Below are 18,392 nucleotides of genomic sequence, written 5' to 3' on the forward strand. Positions count from 1 at the left end.
TTAATGTAATTTATTACCTAACTGACTAGAGCAGTGAGAACTGAAAGTGAATTAAAGACTTTTCTCTTTCTGCCCTCCATCTGCCTCCTCCCATTCACCCTCTTCTAGCTCTTCTCTCTGAGCAGTACAGGGGAACAGAGAATGGGGGCTGCAATCAATCAGTAAAGTTCTGTCTCTGCCACTCCTTCTTGATTGCTGCCAGCTCCACTGGGGAGTCTTTCCTGAACTGATCATGTGTGGGCAGCCCCAACACAGTTCTGTATCGCAAGGCCTATCCTTCAGGACTGGAGTGGTCCTCATGGGCTATGGCCTGGGGCTTTCCATGGGCTGCAGTTCCTTCAGGCCTCATCCTCTACTGCACCGCAGGCTCCTCCATAGTTGCACGTGGAAATCTGCTCTGCATGGTGCCCATGGGCTGCAGGGGGCAGCTTGCTCCACAGCGGGTATCCCTGTGCTGCAGGGAGCTGCTGCTCTGTGCCTGGAGCACCTCCTGCTGCACTGACCTTGGGGCCTGGAGGGCTGTTTCTCTTGTATTTCTCATTCATCTCTCCCTACTGCTGTCACACATCAGTTTTCCCCTCTCTTAAATCTGCTTTCCCAGCAGTATGTCTGGTGTCACTCGTGGCTCAGCTGTGGCAGTGGCAGGTCCCCTTTGAAGCTGGCTTGGAGCTGCTCTCTGAGCTCACGAGGGGCAGCTTCTGTTCTCACAGGCTGTCCCACCACTGCCAAAATCTTACTGCGTGAGCCTAGTATGTATATCAAGTCTCCAAGCTGGAACTCCTGAAACTTGCTGGTAGATAGTATTCATTCTTCAGCCTTCAGAACAGCCAAATGGACTGATCTCTCCTTTGAAGCTGTGCGGGTTACAAAATAAACAGTTTAGGAATGTGTGACCTCTCAGGAAAGCTGAAAAGCTTTCTGGAGTTTCTGTAATTGGAGGGAAAAGGTGTAAGATATGCTCAAATGTTTCCCCACTCTGGAGCTTTTCTGAAGAGGTGATACTTTGGTAGTTGCCTTTAGGGGAGAGGGAGAAGTGATTCACAGAATCACAGATCACAGAATTGTAGGGGTTGGAAGGGACCTCTAGAGATCATCGAGTCCAACCCCCCTGCCAAAGCAGGCTCCCTACACCACGTCACACAGGTAGGCGTCCAGGCTGGTCTTGAATATCTCCAGAGAAGGAGACTCCACCACATCCCTGGGCAGCTTGTTCCAATGCTCTGTCACCCTCACCATAAAGAAGTCCTTCCGCACATTCGTGCAATTCAAACCCTGATGAAGCATGAAGCGTGTAGGTGTAACCCTTCTGAATTTATTTTTTTTTTGTCACGGCATGTATAGATGCATGCCCCTTGAAAGCAAATACACCTATGGACACAGCCTTGTTGTTGCTGACTTTTGATGCTCACTAATAGGAGGAGCACAAGGGCTTCCTGCGACTGCCTTGCCTATACATTCCGTATACAGAAACAGTGTTTAGATGAACTATGGTATGAGATACAATGCTGCTATCTCCGCTGATCTGATGGCAACTGAAAGGCATTTAGAGGCCGTTCAGAAACTGCTGTAATCTGACCTGTGCTTACTCTTCTCTATCCAAGAATCTGATTTAGACAAGAAAATGCAAGAATAGGCGTCATCATTGTATGCTTGTTTTTCCTTAACTTGCAGCAGAGCATTTAAGTTTTAAGCACTATCGCTTTATCAAAGAGTAGACGTGAGCAAAAACCTTTGTGTAGGCTTGTAACATGCTTTTCTGATATGAACCATTTCCAATGCTGTCCTGCCTATAGTTGTAGGTGCGTACAATGTTAGCTTAGCCCAAATGCCAGTGTGAATAAATTCTGAATGAGGTGGGTGATAGTTCTCAGCTTCATTCTCATGCTTCCTGTGCAAGTGCAAACAGTTTTATTCAATAAGATGAGCCCTACTTGTAGTCTGAAATCTCCTGTGGACTCTGAAGCACTACGTGGTGGTGTTAATTGGCAGCAGCCTCTGCCAGAAGAGAGATGTTCACCTTATTTACCACTGGTGTCATGTTGCCTTGTCTTTTCTGTGTCCTCCTGACCATTTTTTTCCAAGTGGAAGGGAATGCAGAGACCAGCTGAAGTAGAATAAAGAGCGGACCTTGCTGAAGAATGGAACTAGGGGAAGAATTGGAGAGAATGAATGATTGCGGAATCTTCTTGTAAACCTTATCGTGTGACCTTTTTATCACGTGAATAGACGCTTGTTCCCAAGACAGACGTTTGAGGTTTGAGTCTTTTGTTTCGTATCCAACTGAAAACTGTTACTAAAGAACATTCCTATCTGTTTCTGATGTGCTGGCTGGCCATCTTCTTCTAAGGGGTGTCTGATAGAAGAGAGCTTCTTGGCAGCAATTCGATCTTAATAGCTTCTGAGAAAGTGCATCAATTGGCCCTTTTGTTTCATAAAAGATTGCTCTAATTTTCAGCCTTTATCTATAAGGAAATCAGTGTAGTTTATTAAACTAACATCATGGATTAAGAATTAAAGAGCTGATCCTTTTATCACTTAGACCAGTGTAACATTGATGTTACCCATGAGGAACTTAAGTAAGGCTGAGCACATGGGAAGAGTTCCTGTGAACTCTTAGAAAGCTTCTAGGCCTCTGACAAGATCAGACTTGATTCTTGAACATTAATTTTCAGCTGCTTTATATCCTGTGCAAAGAATGAGCTGCTTTTCTTGGAGTTTGAGTAATGGAAATAGTCCTGTCATATTGAAACTAATCTTATAAAGAATAAGTTTGTGAGCAAATAAAATAGTGAACGAGCACTATGTAGGAAAAAATAACCTTCATTTAATCAGAAGAGAAATTTAATCTCTACTCACATTACTTCTCAGAAAACTAAAATACCAGCGGTAATGTCTTCTTCCTTTTTCTGGCGAGTTGGATTACGTTCATTTCAGTGGTGCTGCTTAAGTAGCTTTAGTTTACATGTAAAATGTTTCATGGGAGCTTTACAGAATTGAAATGTCGTGTCTGAAGTATGAGCGTGAGGAAGAAATGAATTTTAAATATTCCACTGTGGCTTCATCAAACAATAAGAAAGAAAATACGTTTTATCACAGTCAGTTCATCAGTGTCTCTTTTAATTCTGTGAAGCTTTGTTTTATAGACTCAACAAGAAGTAAACGATGCACATAAAATGTAAGATTTTGATGTAGTTTAACCACTTTTGCAGGGCTAAAAACAAACTGATGTACTGGCATCGTGGTTTCCTACTCAGTGACTCTGTCAGACAATCAACTGCTTTTCTACTTCATAAATACTGTCAATTAGCTGCTAACTACTGAAGGACTTTGTTGATCTTATCAAATAGTGAGTTTCCAGATCTCCACTGTAAGCAAGCCATGCTTTCATTTTATTTCATGGGTGGATCTTTGGGTATGTTCTCTTCTGATCTTTGTGAATTAAACAGGCCAAGTAGTGCAAAAAGCTTTTATCAGTTTTAACCAAGGACAGGAGGATAAAACCAATCATTGTGGTTTCAGGCATTTTGCAGTCTTTGAAGCCATCCATTTGTAAGCCACTGTTTTCTTTCAATCTAACAGTTTTAAATAAATGATATAATTCTGATACTCAATAAAGTGATATAGTCTGAATTAAATAAGTATTTTATTTATTTTTCATTGTATATTCATTCAAAACATGGTTTTACTACTTTTATATTTTTCCCTCTGTTCAGTATTTAATTCTATGCTGATAGTGTGAGACAGAGGGCTCCAGGATGAATCATTACAACCATTTCTGCTAGACAGCATTTCTCATTCTTTTTAACTTTCAGCAAAAACAAGGTGTTCAGGCAAAGCCATGCTAATAAATTGCCTGCCATCCTAAGAAGCGTATCTGTAGCACATAGCTGGTCAAAGCTGGAAAAGATTTTTGCAAGTATAATGGCAGTGCTTACTACAATGAGCGCAGGCCTTCCCTGCAGTTCTGAGCTACAGATGGTGTCTGCTTTGATATTGAATATTACGGCAAGATAAAGGAACAATGTCTATAATACACAAAGGGCACATTTTTAACTGCTAATAATAGGCTTGGGGCTGCCATAAACACTTTATATAAATCATCCCACAGCACAGATTCCCTTTCTTAAATTTTGCTTCATCTTCCTTGTGGTTGAAGACCTGGCTGAATATCTTCCTATTGCTTTGTGGCAATTCTTGTGTGTAAGCATATTCTTGTAGTAAGCATAGTCAGCAAGGGCAGTAAAATAAATGTTTCAGGACACTGATTTAGACTCACTGCTTCACATAATGCAGCCTTGTATAAACTAGAAAGATGGGCCTTAAGATTTTTTTTTTTATCAGTTAATTCCCTGGGATGCTGACAGCTGCTGTTCTGTTAGTGCCTGTGGTTGGCATATTCAGACATACTATCTCAGGGCTTCCTTCCTGGGCAAACTCCTGTGCCTCACAAGGAGAAATGGTTTAGGAAGGAAGCAGCGTGGCAACACCTCCTCCTTACCCACATTTGAAAGACTAGGGTATTGATTACTGTGAGATCGTGACTTCATATTTATTTTCTCCTAACAACTGAGCCAAGAGTTGGTGGTCATGATGGCTGCAGAGGTTCAGTATGGTTTTTGACAGGCTGGTATACTTGGCAAGAGGACATTTCCTTTGGATTCTCAGCTGCTAATGTTGGATTGTTCATTTCCAAAATTGTACAGACCATTTGATGTAACCTAAGAGCTGGTTTTCTGGAAACACTGCTGGGTCAGGGGTTAGTGCTGCTGTTGATGTTTCCTTTCTGGGTTTATGGAGCATAACTGTTGGAGTTACAGTGTCAAGGAATAATTGAACAAATTGTGTTTATGGTGCATAGTCAAGCTTTTATTCTTCTGCCAAAACCAACTGGTATTTGGATGGAACAAGGGAACAAGTTAGTAAAGCTGGAAGCTGCTGCTACCTCTTGGTTTGGGAGCATGGTCAGAACAGCACGTAGAAGAAGGTGAAAAAACACAAAGCCGCAACATTTGTATTTATTTTCAGTAGACAAGAATGAAGTGATTGTGCAGAAGTTTTCATTTGTAATAACCTTATGTGAAGGAAACGAGCCATTAATCTCTTCTGCAATGGGGCAGAAAACTTTTGGGTTTTTCTCCTCCTCTGATAACACTGGAGTCTTAGGCTGTGTACGTACTAAGGAATACTGCTCAAAATCAGTAGAGCTACTCTCGTGCCTATCATCAGTGTACTTCTCTGTTTTCTGGAATGGAAACACACACATACACCGCCATGTACACACTGTACATTTAAAGACCCTTTCTTGATTATGCATGTGCTGCCCAGGGCAGTGGTGGAGTCACTGACCCTGGAGGTGTTCCAGGAACGTTTGGGCGTTGTGTTGAGGGACGTGGTTTAGTGAGCACTGTTGGTGATTGGTGCATGGTTGGACTGGGTGCTCTTGTGGGTCTTTTCCAACCTTGGTGATTCTATGATTCTGTGTACTAAGGAAGTGCTCTGGGATGCACTGAAGGCTGTGGGACCTCTGATATATTGGATGTCTTTCTTTAATTAAATAAAAGAAGAAAATTTTGCTCTTACCCCTGCTAGTACTGTACAATTGTAGTTAAGCTTCCTGGTTTGCCAGTTCGTTTAAATAAGGTTGGATAGAAATCTCATAGTATCAATCATTAGACAAATGTGGCTTAAAAAAATAAAAGCCAGCAGTGTTTTGGACTTCCGTATGTATATGCAAGTAAAGCAAACGTTTTGGTAAAGTTATCTGAAAGTAAATAGTCCCAAATAGAGTGAAAGTTGGAAACACCTTTTTAGGGTGTTGCATAAAGCAGCCATGTGAGGTTACTCAGAGTCACACACACACATACAGTTGTTTATAGCAATGTGGAAGGTACTGTATGCCCTCCTGGTTTGTGGGAAATGCATGGAGTAGTTTTGAATAGGAAATAAATATCAGGTTAGAAAGAATACCAAACATTAAAGAGAGGCCAGGGGACCTTAATAAAGAAGTATCCTACTGTGGGTGTGGTGAAAGTCCCAGCTGTGATACAGTTCTTTGGGTAAAAATATCATTAACACTGGCAGAAAAACACTTAGCAAGCTTTTGTTGAAACAGCACACTCCAAGACTTGCAGGTTTTGGAGCTGCTCTTAAATATAGCAAAGGCCACAGCATGTGTCTTATAAAGTACTGCCAATTCAAAATGTAAGTGGTTTGTTTTGCTCATTTTTTAACAGCGAAGGCCTGATAGAGGAGCATTACACTGCGTGGAATGGAGTCACATGCTCATGTGTTTTGTAGAATTAGAATTGAAATGCGAAAATTTGTTTCCAAAGCCAAACATAAATCAATACAGTAATATGATATTCTCTATCCATGTTTACTCTTGCAAATGTTTTAATCAGGCCTTATTCTAAATAAAGACATCGACTTTCTTTTGGATGTTTAAATTTACTGTGGGACGTGTATTAATCTGTTTGTGGAATAAAAATGCACTCTGTAACTGCTGATACTATTTGATTTTGCAGGTTGTCTTCTGAATTTTGGGTCTGAAGGTACCTTCTTACTTTCTCAGCAAATCATGGACATCGTTGGCTTTCTGAAGTCTCAGTTCGTTTGCCACCTGCTGATCTGCTACATATTTATAGTGTCAGGACTGATCATTAACTTCATTCAACTCTTTACACTTATACTTTGGCCAATCAACAAGCAACTGTTCAGGAGGATCAACTGCAGGCTGGCTTACTGCATTTCAAGCCGTAAGATTTTATTTTGTTTTTTATTTTCTTTTAAGCTATTTTCATATTTTGTCTTGAGGGAATTCTTAAAAAAAAAAAGTCTGAAATAGATGTCAAAGTAACAAATATAAAGATCATTAGTTCTTCCTACGGTGCTTGCATTTGTGTGGAGAGGTGTATGCATTGTTGAAATATACTGTTCTGCTGAAATGTTTTGCTCTTTGATATTGGGATATTTGCTTAACTCAGAATAATGAAGAAAGACTGCCTCTTGTTTGACTATTAATCATGTTTCATTAAGCTAAATGAAAAATAACGACCAACTAACAGCATACCTCAGTGACATGCACTGTCTATAGGTTTGCATCATTAACAGTCATTTCTGATAGCGCTTTCAATCTCTTTATTATGCATGATTTTGTTTTTGATCTTTCTAAAGCTTTCATATGTGGATGCTATTCAGAAATGGGAAATAGTTTTAAAATAGTTTTAAAAAAAACAAAACACCGATTCAATATGCTGCTTTCTTAAGCCACTTGTAAATTGTTTGCTTGAATAAGCATTTCATCTTAACCTGCATCTTGATTTACTTGGTATAAGCATGTAGTTTATAATGTACATTACAACAGGTAGCTTGTAAGTATTAAAAGAAATGGGAGTCTCTAGGGGAGTGGAGAACATATGCTCAGGGTATAACTTTTAGTAAGACCAAATCTGTACAGCTGCTGGGAGTTGTGATGACTCACTGACTGTTGACTAATCGATCCAGTACGATGACTGAGATCTACATCCTTTTATTTCTTCTCTGTTAATAGGAAGTGGGTAGAACTTCCACCCATAAGGAGTGGATTATCAGAGCATCTCAGTAATATCACTATGCTTATATATTTGTTTTTAAAGAGCTATGGCAGAGCTCCAGCAATGATTTACAGTAGTGTAACTCCTGACTTTAACATAATTGCTATCAACTTGCAGCACAGTGCCATCTCACCAGAAGCAGTTAACAAATACAGAAGTGTCCCTTTGTCTAATAGTTATGTGTGCTGTTAAATGTGTCCGTGTTCTTGAGTAATTGATCTGGGCCTTTCCAGAACTTGAAAGTGGACTCTAAAAGTGAAACTGTTAAAAACTGCGTGCCTTATGAGGCTCCCTAAAGATGATCTGAATATGTTGCTGTCAATGGCGAGTAAGTTATGGGTGGTTTCATATGAAGAAAACAGCCATCCAACACCATGATTAAGAGCTGCGTTGCAGGAGTACAGCAAAATGCTTTCCTCCAGGCTACCTACTCACTTCTAGGAACCTGAGAAGGGGGAAGCATGGTAAGTGATTGTAATTAACCACTTGAGGGAGAAATCTGCCACATATCTCAAGCTGGAGGCTGTTGGAGATTATTTTTCTCTCATCAGTGAGTCTGCTATGCAACTCTTCAAAGCATGGCTTTTCAAACAGACTTTTGATTCAGATTTCAAAGCTGCATCAGTATGTATGAGCCCAAATAAATTGCAGGTACTGTCTTATTATTTCTGTGATAAATGGACGAATGTCATAAAGGAATTTCACATTTGTTGTCCATTTGTATGTTCCTGAAGTAGTGAGTTTGCAAGTAGTATTTGTTTTAATGTGTGAACAGTGCCACAAGTGTGGCCAAGTTTTCACTTTTTTTTTTCTGGTGGCACAGAATATATTTGAAGCCATGGAATATAGGAAACAGCACATGTAAATTTTCCTTTAGGACAGAGGAAATTTTTAGTAGCAATATTATTTTTAATGCAATACCTTCTGCCCCATTCAGCCTTTTGGCTACTTGATACAGAGACATCAGACTTGAGAGTCTCCAGGTTGAAGCCTTTAGCTGCCCTCAGCATGGTTCCATCTATACCTGAGGCTGGTCGCTATGTAAATAAGAGCATGTAATACTATATGCTTGTTCTTGGTTGGAAAGATGGCTTTTTATACAGGGTTGCTAATCTAGCCTTTAGTCTCCAATGGAACAGGTTGTGTGGTGAGATTTCTGCCCAGTCATGCAGGTTAAAGACAGTTATTTGAGCTTTACAACAGAGTTCTGCAACCTGGTAAATGACTCACCTTTATCTGAGTGAAGTTTGAAAAGGGGAAAGTGACACTTCATTAAAAAAGGTGTTTGAAAGAACTGCAGTAGATCAGTTAGTCAAAACTGATGTGTTTTTGTAGTAGTTTATGTGTAATATAATTACTTTTGGGGGGCATTGGTGTGCTGATGAACACATATGACTTGCAGAATCAAACTAGAGCAACAACTTGGATTTAAGGGAAGGGAGCAGAACTGCATATTGTTGACTCCAGTTACTGAAGGCATCTTCAAACCAATTGTGAATCATGAGTTGGTCAGATAGGGAGAGTTTAGCTTCTGTACTGACCTAATTTATTATGTTTTAGAGATGTGGATACTTTCTGATGTCAGTATTATTGGCATCTATATTTTTATTACTTAAAAATATTGGTTCTGTTAAATAGGCTGTGGTTTTTTTGGTGGGATTGGTTTGTTTCTTTTGTTGTGGCATTTTATAAAATTGGAACTGGTGAAAAGTTCTTAATTGCATTGGATGCTTTGTTCAGCTCCGGTCTCTTTCTCTTCAAATGGTGACCATTCACCAGACTGTAATTTGGGCTGCTTTTAGATGTCCAAGTTACTTTATGTGTGTTACTGTGAATAAACTCTCTCTTTTTTATCTATTGACTCCTTTGACAGTTATCTGCAAGGGAGTGATTAGTTGTAGTGTTCCTTACCCTGTATGCCTCAGTGCTTACTGGAGAATGTTAGTTGCAGAGAGTGGGTAGATTAAACTAGCCAAGAGGAAAACTTGTTGATTCTTTTGTCTGTGTTGCTCTTGAGAAGTGCCAAGAGTTACACAACTTCTGTTATATTTCAAATGTAAGAGAAAAGAAGACCTTTGGGCTTAGGACTTTCAGTCAATGTTTTCTGGCTCTCAGTGTGTGTTCACTTACTGATTCAATTATCTGTTAAATGTCTGTGAAATGTCAGCCCTGATAAGTTCTTCCTGATGCTGAACTCTGCAAAGTGCAGCTCTAGTGGGGAAACTGAGCACTGCAAAACTGTGCAAGATCGTAATAAGTTTTAAAAATAAGTGCATTTGGAAAATGGCATTGGAATGTAGGTTAGGCAAGCAGTCAGTCTTATTTTCTATTTTTAAATAATTTAGGGGCACTTTGTCCTCGGTCTCTTCTTCCAAAAAATGAAGAGTCGAGGAGTATGCAGAGGAAGGAAGTGCAGAACACATCTCAGTTCTTGTTGATGCTTGTACCTAAATTGGAAGATATGGGAATATGTTTACCTCCTTGTTATCTGAGGAAAGCAAAGCACCACAGAGGGTATGCACAGCTCTTCTGCACTAGCCTGTGAAGCTGGCCAAACTTGTAGAGAAAGAGTTGGCCATAGCGCTATGTGTGCACATGGCTGTGCAGCTTCTGTAGGCAGTGGGTGAATGATTTGTACATCCAGAACTAGTTTGTGCTTCGGAGGCTGGTGCAGTGCTACTGCAGGGTGAGCAGAGTATGCTGGGCACCTGTTGGCTGCATGGGACGTAACTGCCGAGTGCGGAGACTGAGATATACACGTTGGATAAATGGCTTCTTTAATGGTGTTGGGTGTGCTTACTCAGGAATGTATTTGGCTATGAGTGGAGCAGTGATTGATAATTTGTCCTCTTTCTGCCTCTGTTTTGGTAGAAAATTAGCTTCTCTTTCTGTTGAGAAGTCTGTGCTCCTCACTTGAATAGCTAACTGGCCTTCCACTGACTATCAGCCCAAGGTGAACTTTACACTGCATAAATGGAAGATCTGCCAAGAAGAGTATGATTGTGTGGAAGGATGCATAAGGGGTTTAAAAACAATTGTCTTAGCTTCTAATTTGCCTTTATAAATTAATTATAGTAGTACTAATAGCTGTTCTTGTGCTTTGAAAGAGATGTTATTACACCTCTGGGTAAAGTTACAGTGTGTTGGCTGCAGTTTGTAAATCTCTCAGAGGGGAAGGCCCTTCTTTGCATGCAAATGGGCACCCCTGATACCTTCTTACAGAGTGCAGAGAAAACAAGATGGAAATTGATTCTTCTTATAACTGAGCATTCCAGAAACAAAATCAGGTGAAACTGAAAACTGCTTCAGGCTTGTCATCTTAGCTGATTGTTATGAAACAGTGAAACTAATTCCTCCCACATACAACTATAAGCATCACAGTACAAGAAATGGGCATCCGGATGAGGATGTGTGGTAGTATCAGGGCCATGTTGATTCTCAGGTTTTTGTTTGGTGGCATGCATTCTCTGTGCCTACATGGAGGCCTGGATGCAGTGCTCCAGATGGGGCCTCACAAGAACTGAGTAAAGGGGGACAATCACTTCCCTCTCCCTGCTGGCCACCCCTTTTTAAATGCAGCCCAGAACACAGTTGGCCTTCTGGGCTGCAAGCACCACTGGCTCATGTCCAGCTTCTCATCCACCAGGACCCCCAGGTCCTTATCCACAGGGCTGCTCTCAAGGAGATCTTTCCCCAGTTTGTATAAATACCTGGCATTACCCTGGCCCAAGTTCAGCACCCTGCACTTGTCCTTGTTGAACCTCGTTAGGTGGATGGATGAGCTGGATTATCTTAGAGGTCTTTTCCAGCCTGGGTAGCTCAGCAGATCTTAAGATACTTTGGATGTTTGTAGAAACTCCCACCTTAGCTCCAGGGATGATTTTTATTGCTAGAATAGAAAAACATCTGAAGGAGAGCCTCTTAATCTTATGTAACTTTCCTGCAAAGATGTAGAAAATATTTCCTGGATTGCTCTCAATAGTTACAAGTACAGCTGCTAGTTTGTATTTCTTTCTGGTCTGGGGAGGAGCAGTGTTCACATAGACAGAGCTACTGGAGGTATTTTGTGTTCTGTCGGGTCAGGGAATACATCTGCTGGTGTTATGTGCAGTTGAGATAGAACTTGTCTTGGGGTTTGCTGTTGGTAGGCTACAGCTACTGTTCTGTTCCCTTTTGAGCAGTGTGTGCCACTAGAAGCACATACTATGGTGTTTCTCCCTCTCTCAAAAGCATGGAATTCACATAGCAAGTGTTGCAGTGTAGATTTTTAGGCTCTTTGTATGTCAAGGATTTCACCAGTTGTTTGAGGTCTTTCACTGAGGTGATACTTGAGTGGAAAGAGCTTCTGATTGCACTTGCTTGGTACTCCCCTATGGCAAGATAGTTTGTGACTTGTTTGCAAACATAATGTTAATGCTTCTTACTTGAGGATTGTGTTGTTTTCTCACTTTAGAGAAGGTAGCAAGGCCTTGTTGGGCATTCTAAATGTGTGTTGCTGAATGTCTTCTACATCTGTCTTGTAGTAATTTCTTCTTAAACATGCTTCTTTCAACACAGTATTTGGAATTCTGAATACTTTAATGCTGAATAAAGAGGAAAAATGTTAATGTATGCAAGACAGTTCTTTTATCTGCTTGGGCTTGGGTGAGGCAGTTATTTTGCCAGACCCATTTTGGTCCTTGCTGAAACAATGTTCAAAGCAAAATAAGAAACCACAAAGAGAGAAAGAGATAATAGAGATCACTGTATAATTATTTGTGGGTAGGTTGTTATATTCTTCTGTTAGCCCACTTTTATTGGTATTCCTAAGTTATATGCTCTTTCTGTACTCAAATAAATTACACTGGGGTGTCAATACCAAACGTTTGTGTTATCTCATAGCGTTGAAGGGGAAAGTGCACTTCAGTCTGATTATTCTTCAGTTCATTTATTTGAAATTTGATTTAGCAATGCTTTATTGCACCTATGAGTGTAGCGTTTTCATTGAAGGTTAAAAAACAGGGTAACATCCTAATACGTGAGGGTTTTTTGCCCATTTTACATAGATTCCTCACTACTTATTGGTACTTACATGGCTATGTACTTAGGACCAAAAATCCAGGAATCAGTATGTACTTCTAATGAACAGTTTCGATGAATGGATCTGCTGCTTGCGGTAGGTAAGATAATAGAGTGATTGTATAGGCTTAATTTTTGACTGTTGCTTCTAAAGCACTTTACCCTTGTTTTGGGAAAATTGTGGGAGATCTGCAGCTGTGAGGCTTTTGTCAGCAGCTTTTCTTAATATTGCTTTGCTGCTTTGCAGTAGCACCTTTCCTGTACTGTCCTTGAATGCTGTGGAAAATCTCTTATTGGGTTTTTTTAAACAAACAACCTCATAGTGTTCTGACATTTTCCAGACCTTTTCCCTAGCTCAAATGGGGTCTTAGCCAAAGATGTGCAATGCGCTAACACTGTATGATTTGCTGAAGGTTCTATATTTGCAAGCCAGCCATGGAAAACTTAAAAATCTCTTCTTTCCTTTAAATTTGAATCATTTTTAATGGGGTTTGTCTGACCTTGCTTTTTGCAATGCTGCTCTTCATACAAATGACAGGAGATATTAACCCTTCAGTATTCAGAGTTCTATTACTGATTAGATTTCATTATTTTTCCAGCAATTGAATGCAAACTGATTTTCTCAGTTGAATTTTTATGAAGAAGTTTTCCTAACCACCAAAATGTCAATTAATGTTTTATTAATTGTACATACATTGCCTTTTTGTGCATAAAGAGGAGGAAGGAGTTACATAGGCAAAATAACTGATAGTTCTTTAGTGTTCATGTGTTCCTTGTTTATCTAGAGTTTAAAATAGAGACCACAGTATGTTTTACTTTTCTTATAACACTACGTTTTCAATGTATTTCTAAATGCTAAGAAGAGCAAGCAATGCCCTGGGAGTATTCCAAGCCATGTGGGTAATACTGTAGGACTTAGTGGCTTAGACCTAATGTTTGGTGTTGCGTAATGTGTAGGCTGTGTAAAGAAGTCACTGAAAAGTTCTTAGTTGGAAAGAGAAATTGGATCTCCTTTAAGAGTAGTGCTATGCTAGGTTCTTCCTTTTGTTTTGTAGGATATTGGAGTGCAATGATAATCTTCAGAACTGTTTTTCAATCATTGTTCACATGAACAGTGTGAGAAGGCTGAAAATACTGTTGTGTAGTTTGACTTAGATTGGATGGAATGTAATGATGTTGATGGCCTTCATAAATTGTTAATAGTCAGGATACATGATTCTGTGCTTTGTTTCTAGCTCATGTCCTTGACTTGCTGATATAGGAAAGTCCAGTAGGCATAATCCCGTTTTTAAATGAAGAAGACAAAAAGAGAGATAGGAAGTTTGTCTGCAGTCATATATGTGCAGCCTGTTGTAGATGGATGCTTTTGGAGTAGGATGGCTTTCTTGAGATATGGAAAATAAACTTCAGTAGAGAAAAAAAATAGAATGGGATCAGTTTGGGCAGTTTTGCTAAACTGTGGTATTGCAATTGGAAGGTCATTTCTACTTCCCTCTTTGGTACCTTATGTCAACAGCAAAGAATTGCATGCTGTCCTTTGGGGGCAGCTCTGGTGATTGTCTGCTTGATTGTTATTTGCACTGACCGGTCCTGTTGCCATGAGGAACTGCTGGTTTGTTGAAACATAGGAGTACTGCTAAATTCCTCGGGGAGGAAGGATAAGAGGAGCCCTCAAATGTGAGACAAATCTCTTTGACACGTGGCTGCTAAATAATTAATTTCCCCAGAGGGTTTGAAAAGAGCATTTCAAAGCAGTGACTACCGAAGTTCTGCATATGTGTTAAACCCATTGTTCTTTGCAAGGCTGGCTTTGTTCCACATGCACTGTAACTTGGAGAGAAGAAGCTGTTTTGTGGGCAGCTTGTCTACTGATAAAAGACAGAAAAAAGCTGTGTAATGAGATGTGTGAAGTGTGCAGCTGTTGTGTTTATTTTATTCCATAGGGGAGGGTTGGTTTTAACTTTCAACATGGAGATGGTTTAAAAGGAACAGTGACTAAAGAAGTGAACAGCATTTGTTTCTATATTCCTCCACCTCTCTAGCTCTGGGTTATGCTGGACAAGGCAGCACCAGTTGAAACCTCTTGATTCAAGAACACATACGCAGACTTAACATTTCTTCTTCACACAAAGAAAAAATGTGGTTTATGTTTTGTGGGCCTTAGGTTAGAAAGGGGGGAGAATCCGTTTAATCAAACCTGAATGATCAGTGCACATTTTGAATGGGAGGGAAATGCAGGAGTGAGAGATGGGGGAAGCTGACATGAGGTAGTGATGTATCAGCACACAGTGGTAACAGGGCATGGTCTTGGCCAGAGCTGACCACAGCAGAGCTGTTAGTGCAAGTACCAGAGGCATGCCTTGAGGTACTAAGGTTCTGTCCTCTTTTAATCACAATTTCTCACTGCCTATTGTATATAGTACTCCTGTGAGTGTCTGAAATACTCTATAACTTCCAGGATTCTTTGAAAGCTTGTGCACTTAAGATCTTTCATTAAATCTGGTTCTGATTTTGGTTCCCAAAGCAATTATAGCCTGGCTGCATTTCAGCAGTGCAGGTGTGGCTGTATTAAATCGGCAGTAGTTTTGGACCTAGTTCAGTACATTTCATCTGAGAAAATGTTGATGTTGTTCCTTCAAGAAGCATGAAACAATTTTATCAATCAAGCACTGTCTTCGGGTGACGGAGCACTGGAACAGGCTGCCCAGGGAGGTGGTGGAGTCTCCTTCTCTGGAGATATTCAAGACCCGCCTGGACGCCTACCTGTGTGACGTGGTGTAGGGAGCCTGCTTTGGCAGGGGGGTTGGGCTCGATGATCTCTAGAGGTCCCTTCCAACCCCTACAGTTCTGTGATTCTGTGATCTGTGATTCATTCTGTAAGAACATGAAATGGATCACATTCAGGAAGCAGAGGCACAAAAAGCACCACAACTGCAGTTTGTAATGTCTGCCATCAAAATTTCTGCCAGGGTGTTTCAATAATGTCAAGTATTTCTCACTAATTGCACTGGCCAGTTCATGCACGTGTATGTGAAGTAAGTTTTAATTCACTGACTAACCAAGCGTCGAGATCAAATTGCCAAGAAGAATAAACCACAGATAAAGCTCTAGCTTTGTAATGAGTACAAAGAGCTTTTTCCTTATTTTGGGTTACTCAGTTTGCTGTAGCAGTGACTGAACTGAAGCTGAAGATTATTTTTGTACCAGCTGAGGATCTGGCCAACTTAAGTAAATGTCAGTGTATATTAAAAAAAAAAAAAGGGGGTGGGGGAGTGTGTATCATCAGTCTTGAGGGAAGCGTATTTAATTAAGACTAATGCAAAATTCACATTTAGGCTTTCAATTGTACTTGGTATTTCTAGTTTACAAACCAAATGTGGGTAGGATTGGATTTATTTATTTTTTAATTTGATGCATTTTGGCAAAAGGAAGGAGGGTTATTATCATTTTAAACTGGTGGTTCGGTTTGTACATTAATGTTCCAAACTGTGCATTTATGAGCTGTTCCTTTTAGTTTATTACTGTTTGCCAGTCACTGGCTGCCTTTGCACAGAGCACACCTTTGAGCAGCTATCATTGTGCTTTGCTTACAACAGCCTGAGTGTGCCCTGAGCTCTATGAAACACCTTCCCACCTGCTTTCCCAGAGACTCCTTCTTTGCAGTGCGTAGTGTGCTGCCTTTGTTCTACTCCCTTCTGTGTATCTTCTTGTGTAAGGAGATGTATGTCTTGCACAAAATTCATAAAAGTAGTCTTCATTTAAGAACTTCAGGATCTGTTTGTGTGCCTTGTTTATACACTGTGTCATGGAGGGATTTGATGTGCTGCAAAACTTGGATTTTCAGAATTCTAGGATGAATTCATTCTTGTAGAATCCTTTGAGTGGGCATCATCTCACAGGGCCAGGCTCCTGGAGGAGCCTTTGTATGCTATCTGACTCGAGTGTTGTATTCTGTCCCTGTACTGTGTTTTCATAAGCTTCCCAGTCATACCCTTAGCAGTCAGAAAGAAATTATAAGGAACGATAGTCACAGCAACTCAAGTCATGAGTGATTTCTGTCCTTCAGAGGAACTTGCTGAGGTTGCTTCTTCCACTGCTATCAGCCTACGCTGCAACTGGAAAAGGATTTGAACCAGAAAAAGTTGCAGTTTTCAAAAAGCAGGCCCATAATGAGAGAGGACTGGAGCACCCCTACATGCTTTCTCTCCTTGATTCTAGACATTGGAATCTCCTTGATTGCAAGCCATTTTAACTGAAGGAGTGTTGTACTTAACAGTCTTATTTGTCTAAGTTTTCAAATAAGATCATTAAATTCACATGGTAAATAGCATTTATTTGCACTGACTTTTGGCTGGTAATGGAATGGAAGAGCATGAGCCCTGAGCCTATTGATTATGTTGACCACGTCAGCTATTTGCAAGGAATGTTATTCTATGCAAATAATTCCAAGAATATGGCAGTAGCCATGCAAAAGTAAGAAGATAGAGTGCTTAGAAATAGCACATCTGTGTGTTACAGTTGGACTAGTTGGACTACAGAGCATTAAGCTAGTAATGCTTCTTTTGCAGGCACCCGTACAGTTAGAGCAGATGACAAACTGGTGGAACCTTCACATCCTCTCCTGCTGGAGCAAACAAGCTGCCAGCTTTCTGAGCAGGCCTGTATGCATGTAGATTCTTCTTCTACCTTTCTTCCTACAATTAAGCTTGAGGAAATATTAAAATCAAATGGAATGTTATCTGAGAGGCACAGGTGTTCCTTATTACCGAGTTTCTGGGAGGATGTCTGTCTTACCTGAGTGCATTCTTCTTTCTTTGTTTTATGAAGTATTTCTTATGTATTTATCTATTTGGATAACTTCAGTTTGAGGAGTTGCCCTCTACGCTCCATGCAAGTGTCACAGCTTTGTGAGGCTTTCTGAGTACTTGATGGGTATATATGATCTGTCGTACTTTATTTTTAATTCATGAAAGCCATTTGTTTGGCTTGTAGTTCGTGACCTTATTGTCCCTTCGAGGCACGCTTAGTGAAAGTCACTGTTAGGAATTCAGAAGAAACTAAAATAAGCATCAGGAGACGTAGCTCTTTTCTCTGAAGACCTCACATGATGAGATGCTGCAAGATTACAGCCAGAGACAGGGAATTCAGGGAATGCAAGTGAAAAATGATTAATGGTTTTATTTTGAACAATGTTCTCAAAGTGATAGAAGTTCAGTGGCTATTTGCCATTAAATGAATAGCTTCAGTGGTACAATATGGGTGCTAAGTCAACTTGTTTCCAGTCCTGAAGTTCAGACAGGTTTGTCTTTCATAGGAAGACTTAAATACTTAAATTATCTGCCGTAACTCCTAAAAGTACATTGTTCGTGGCATATTACTTCTGGTAATAAGTGTCTGTTTCTTCAGAAGCACACGCATTATCTGAAATCAAAAGGAAGTGCAAATATGAATGGAACCTTGGCTGCCACTGCCATGGTTTTCTTGTTCTGCTGATTTGTGCAGATTTTATTTATTTTAAAAAGTAGGCAGTGGAATGGGCTGCCCAGGGAGGTGGTGGAGTCACCAACCCTGGAGGGGTTCAAGGAATGTTTGGACATTGTGTTGAGGGACATGGTGTAGTGAGAACTTTTGGTGATGGTTGGACTGGGGGATCCTGTGGGTCTTTTCTAACACTGGTAATTCTGTGATGCCTTCTGTTCTTACACCTCGAGGAAATTGAGCTATTACTAATGAGGGGTTTAC

At 40.3% G+C, this 18,392-nt stretch overlaps 1 protein-coding gene across 2 annotated transcripts in view; it reads left to right on the forward strand.

Moving 5' to 3' along the window:
* AGPAT4 (1-acylglycerol-3-phosphate O-acyltransferase 4) overlaps window positions 1–18,392 on the forward strand; it is a 64,337-nt gene that overhangs the window by 8,118 nt on the left and 37,827 nt on the right. For both annotated transcript variants that reach the window (XM_015858053.1, XM_015858057.2), the window contains exon 2: window positions 6,525–6,755. In XM_015858053.1, coding sequence (XP_015713539.1) covers window positions 6,578–6,755 — 178 coding nt within the window. In that variant the 5' untranslated portion in view covers window positions 6,525–6,577. The remainder of the gene's footprint in view (window positions 1–6,524; window positions 6,756–18,392) is intronic.

The sequence above is a fragment of the Coturnix japonica genome, chromosome 3 (genome assembly GCF_001577835.2).
Source record: "Coturnix japonica isolate 7356 chromosome 3, Coturnix japonica 2.1, whole genome shotgun sequence".
In the NCBI taxonomy this organism is placed as follows: Eukaryota; Metazoa; Chordata; class Aves; order Galliformes; family Phasianidae; genus Coturnix; species Coturnix japonica.